At 38.8% G+C, this 6,000-nt stretch overlaps 1 protein-coding gene across 3 annotated transcripts in view; it reads left to right on the forward strand.

The window, feature by feature from the left end:
- Nucleotides 1-6,000, forward strand: part of PJA2 (praja ring finger ubiquitin ligase 2) — a 35,041-nt gene that overhangs the window by 25,882 nt on the left and 3,159 nt on the right. For all 3 annotated transcript variants that reach the window (XM_010725901.3, XM_010725902.3, XM_010725903.2), the window contains exons 7-8: nt 4,319-4,433; nt 4,735-4,850. In XM_010725901.3, coding sequence (XP_010724203.1) covers nt 4,319-4,433; nt 4,735-4,850 — 231 coding nt within the window. The remainder of the gene's footprint in view (nt 1-4,318; nt 4,434-4,734; nt 4,851-6,000) is intronic.

Consider the following 6,000-nt stretch of genomic DNA (forward strand, 5'->3'; position numbering starts at 1 on the left):
TCTAGTTTCAATTCCCCTACTATGTGCAGTAGACCAGGCTGCCCAGAGCCACATCCAGCCTGGCCTTGAATGCCTCCAGGGCTGGGGCATCCACAACCTCCTTGGCAACCAGTGCATCACCACCCCCGCCTCTGAGTGAAAAACTTCCTCCTAATATCTAACCTAAACCTCCCCTATCTGCCCCTGTTTAAAACCATTCCCCCTTGTCCTGTCACTGTCCACCCTCATAAACAGCCATTCCTCTTCCTATTTATATGCTCCCTTCGAGTACTGGAAGGCCACAATGAAGTCTCACCAGAGCCTTCTCTTCTCCAAGCTAAACAAGCCCGTTCCCTCAGCCTTTCCTCACAGGAGAGGTGCTCCAGCCCTCTGATCATCTTAGCAGCCCTCTTCTGGACCTGCTCCAAGAGCTCCATGTCCTTCCTTTACTGGGGGCCCCAGGCCTGGACGCAGTGCTGCAGATGGGGCCTCACAAGAGCTGAGTAGAGGGGGACAATCACCTCCCTCTCCCTGCTGGCCGTCCCTTTTTTAATGCAGCCCAGAACACAGTTGGCCTTCCGGGTTGCAAGTGCACACTGCTGGCTCATGTCCTGCTTCTTGTCTACCGGGACCCCCAGGTCCTTTTCTGCAGGGCTGCTCTCAAGGAGATCTTCCCCCAGTTTGTATAAATAATGTAGAAATCTAAGCTTTGGCCACTTTTCAGTGTCATGCTTCTGGAAAATGGTAAATATAACACACATTTGTTTAAAAATGAATGAAAAGGAAGTCCTGGAGAGCTACATGCTGGTAAGCCTCACCTCTGTGTACGGCAAGGTCACGGAACAGGTCCTCCTGAAAACTATGCTATGGCACATAGATAGCAGAGTTCGTTGCTGACCGCTAAAAGCAAATTGTACCTGACAAATTTGGTGGCCTTCTACGGCAGGGTTATAGCATAAGTAGGTAAGGAAGAAGTATCTGGTATCATCTGCTTGGACTTACACAAAGCACATGATACAGTACTGAAATAAGTCTTTGTCTCTAAAATGGAAAGACGTAGATTTGATTGATGGACCACTCAGTAGATAAGGAATTGGCTGCATAGTTGCATTCTAAATAGTGTAATCAATGGCTCAGTATCCAGATGGAGGTGAGACATGACTGGTCTTCCTCAGTGGTCTGAATTAGGACCAGTGTTACATGACATTTGTCAACAACATGGACAGTGGGATTGAGTGCACTTACCAAGTTTGTGGATGACACCAAGGTGAATGGTGTGGCTCACACAAGAGAGGGAAGGGATGCCATCCAGAGTGAGCTTGACTGGTCCATGCAAAACTCATCAAGTTCAATGAGGCTAAGTGTAATTTCCTGCACCTCAGTTGGGACAGCTGCCACTGTCAGTACAAACTGGGTAATGAATGGATTAAGTTCTTCTGTGGAGAAGGACTGGAGGATGAAGACCTTGGCATGAGCCATCAGTGTCTTCATATAGCCTAGAAAGCCAATTGTGTCCTGTTCTGCATCAAAATTATACCTAATTAGCTGAAGGTGGTGATTGTCTCTCTCTGTTCCTATCTCATGAGATTTCTCCTGGAATGCTGTGTCCAGGCTTCGGGTCCCCACCACAGGAACAATGTGATGATGTTGGCCAAGTCCAGAGGAGGGCCATGAGGATAATCACAGGGCTGAAGCAGCTTCCCTGTGAAGACAAGCTTATGGATTTGGGCTTGTTCAGCCTAGGGAGTAAAAGATTCTGGGGAGACCTCACTGCAGCATTCCGCTGCTACAGGAAAGATGGGGAGAGAATCTTTATGAGGCAGTGTAGTGACAGAAGGATAGGTTTCAATTAAATATTAGAAAGAAATTCCTTACTCTGGGGGTGGTGAGGCACTGGAACAGGTTGCCAAGAAAAGCTGTAGATACCTCTATCCCTGCAGGTGTTCAGGGTAGATTGGATGGAGCTCTGCGCAATAGGAGTCCCTGCCCACAGCAGGGGATTTGGAACAAGATGATCTTTAAGGTCCCTTCCAACCTAAGCCATTATGTTCTTGATACTGTTCTATTACTCTGATGTGATCAGAGGTTAGGGTAAATTTTTAATTACAGCATCCTTAAAAATTTATCCAAAAACTCTGAGCTTATTCAACCTGTTACTGGTTTAATTAATCCTCCTCACAAAGTTTTTTTAACTAAAATAGTAGACTCTTTAACAAGTTATATTGTCACAGTGGCAATTTTCATAGTATATATAGCTCAGGAAGTTTTCAGGGGAAAAAAAAACCAGCAAAAGAAATTTACCTCTGTATAATGAGAACAAAGAGATCTGTCACAATTTTGACATTTGGAGGGGAGAAAAAGCAAATGTGTATTAAAAACAATCGAGCTATGTTCTATAAGACTCTGATACTAAAGCAGTTTCTCCTAAAATTTCTCCATATATCTGTATCTATTTCTATATATCTGTATAGATATATATCTGTATCTATTTTATCTATGAGTGAGTTTTTTATTGTCATTTGTCACTTGCGTGTGTTTGGTTTACTTCAGTAGCAGTATAGAACAAGTCAGAAATATATGGATTGTTACTGACTTATGGATATTTCCAGTGCTGGTTCATAGGTCTGAGAAGTTCACAGCCTTGTAGCTTATACCACTTCTGTCTTTGGCAGTATTCAGCATGTAGTTTGTGGAGCATGGAGTGGTAAGCAGTCATATTTAATAGGAGGAAGAAAATTGGAGTTATCTATGACGCCTTAAAAGCAAAGTTATACAAGTTACAGAATGGAGCTTCGTTCAGTCTGCTTTGTTTTTTGAAGGTGTAGTTTAAGCATCAGAGTCATTGTGAGGCTTATTGTCTGTGATATTCCTTTTATGTAGCTTTCAAAAAGCAAATAATGCTTCTGTAAATCATTTTCTGTTTTGTAGAGCTAATATTGGATATAGACACAGAGACTTGACGAAAGCAATATTGCATCTGCTTTGGATCTCATTTAGCTTTCCCAGCTGTAGTAGTTAATCTAATCAGCAGCAGTACTTTTATCTTCAAAATATTCTCAGACCATCACAGCCACAGCAAAATACCATTAGAAATACTAAAGTCAACTTAGTAAGGAAGTATTGTCCATTGAAGCAGCATTAAATGATTTCAAGCTGTTAGATCTCAGGAGTTTGAAGAATGTAGTTGTTTCGCAGGTAGAGCTGTATACTGCACCACAAACAATTGTTCCAGGGTTTTCTTTAACTAGAACTTCTAGATGAGAATACTTCTGGCAGTAGGAGCTGTAAGTATTTGTCTGTTAGTTCTAGCTGAATTTATGCTACTGCAGATATTTAATTGTAGGTGTTAGAGCTACTAGATGGAATGGCTGTCCAAGATATCTTGCCACTGTGGTAAGAGCAGACACATTCACAGATTGTGACTGATAACTTTAAAGATCCAGAGGAAAGGCTACTGAAGGTGTCTGCATGTCATCCAGTGTTTTTCTGATTTGTTGGTGTTTTTTTGTTCTTAGTAGGTAAATGATGTAAATGATAGATGCTATAAAAATGTCAATTTATCTTAAAGTTCTTAGCAGAAAATTTGATATTTCATCCTGTTTAGAACAATAAACAGATATTCTTGAAGGCTGCGGGTACTTAATTCATGATATCAACTCAGTGCTTACGTGTTCATGGCTATTCAGTTTGTTCTGCTGTATTGTTGAATCAGGTGTGTCTTGTGCATTTCTTAGAATTTGGATCGGCTATATTTGCTTTTTTGAAAGGTTCTTCAGCAAAAAGAAAACACTGCAGTGTGCTTGAATATATGATATAAATTAACATCAAATCTGCCTGCTTTAGCATTGGTGTCATAATGGCTTTATATGGTGAAAAATTTAGTTTTGTTTCGAAGTGCATATCACCCAGAGTCGTTACACAGATGAGAAACATATATGCGGATCTTGCTTTTTCCTGAAAGCATACATTGATTTTGTAGCCTAGGTACTTAATTTTTTCTTCTCATTTGAGTAATACTAGTTTTGAAGCCAAAAACTGCGTAAATGGGACTTTTATTTTCAGGCAGTTTTATATTGGCAAGGTTTATTGTATTTTTTACTTGCTCTCTTTTTATAATATGGACATTCGTTGGAGAATAAGTTGTGCATCTGTGCTGATATGTTGAGAAGCCTTAGTAACAATCTGATACTGTTTTGACCTTCAGCTTTTGCTCTTTCATTACCAAAATAAGAATGATGTAATGGTTGATTGGAGAGGGTTCCTTGTCTTGCTTATTTGTTTTTATATGGAATGTTGTATTTGTGAGTAAGAGAACTTGATCTCTGCTCACCTTTTTCAGAATGCTCTGGCACATTTGGAGTCTCTTGCAGTTGATGTTGAACAGGCCCATCCACCAGCTCCTAAAGAAAGCATAGATTGTCTACCACAGATTGTCGTCACAGATGACCATGACGGTATGGAAAAAACAAATAAGAATTAATTTCTGCTAGGTTTATAAGAACAAGTTTAGCTTTTTGTAACAGCATAGATACAGCCTTGTTAGCTGCACAGTATGTTTAAATACTGTACTAAGAGCTTCTGAATTTTGAACTGAACTGAGTGTAACTTTTGTAACTTCTGTGAAATGAATCTTTACTGTATGAGCTGTGATTGTATTTCATAATCATTGGTGATACTGTTGGTATATCAGTTTTATACATCTAAGATTAACTGACATTAAAAGATATTAATACTTTTTCTGCTTGATGTCTGCAGGTCAAGAGCAATGCTGCACTATATGTTGCAGTGAATATGTAAAAGATGAAATCATAACAGAGCTACCCTGCCATCATTTGTTTCACAAGCCTTGTGTCACTCTTTGGTTACAGAAGGTAAATGCTTTTTGGCTGTTTTTTTTTTTTGGTGGGTTTTGTTTGTTTAGTTTGAGTATTTGCATTCTTACAGGAAGAACGGTTTCAAACTTTTGAAAATGTGGAATGGTGTTCTGTGAAATCACTAGCTATTATTTTTATGCATTGTGGAAGCAAATTCTAAATCAAGTGAGAGTAATTTATATCCATAATCACCTGAGGAGCAATGACTTGGTATTTATTTTTAGGTATGTGTATGTGAATATACATGGATAAATAAACTGAATAGTTAAATATTTATTTGTGTAAGGATTTATAGTAGTTAGAGATTAGAATGCAGTGATGTCATTCTTGAATGGGAAAGGAGTTTTGTGTGGGAAAAACATGATTTGTTTTGGGTAAAAATGAAAAAAGAAAAAGTAAGTTACATTTCAGCAAGATAGAAGTTTTTTTTTTTACTGTGCCTCCCACCTGAAGTGAAGATAATGCTTTCATCTTCTCTAAAGACAACCAAGTATCTCATCTGATTTGCTGGAATGTGTCGGACCCATTTCTGGTGATAAAGTTCACAGAAGAAATAAGCATCTGCAAGAATATGATGTAGATTAATTTGCAACACCTTCCTTTGATAAATGTATTAGATTTTGTTTTCATCATCCATAATTACCTTTTCTTCCCTTGGATCCGATCCCGGCTCGTATTGAGGTGCCACTAAAAGAACTATAATTCATTAACTAGTATTTCTATGACTACATTTGTACTCTGCTTTATGTACAGTGTGAACTTGGACTTGATGATTTTCATGTAGTTTTTAGAAATAGTGCTGAGCCTATGGTGTAGTGTATCCCTTCCTCAAGTACTGTAAGAGTGTGATTAATTGATTCAAACCAGGGAGATAAGATCATCTCTAGAATGAGTTCTAGGTGTTTTTACGTTATTTTTGTATCCTAATGCTCTTAGTTTTGATGTTAAAATCTTTGTATTTTGTCTTATCTTTTTTCTACTGTCAGTAGTAAACTGCTGTTGCTGAGAACTATGATGAAATCCTGTTAGATTTGGGCTTTATTTTTCCATAAAGTGTCAAATATAAACCAGATTAAGTTCCCACTTCTCTTTGAAGAAGTACACCTTGCAGGATTCCTGTGGCATATACCTGGTATTCAAAAAAAAA

This window comes from Meleagris gallopavo, chromosome Z (genome assembly GCF_000146605.3).
Source record: "Meleagris gallopavo isolate NT-WF06-2002-E0010 breed Aviagen turkey brand Nicholas breeding stock chromosome Z, Turkey_5.1, whole genome shotgun sequence".
NCBI lineage: Eukaryota > Metazoa > Chordata > Aves > Galliformes > Phasianidae > Meleagris > Meleagris gallopavo.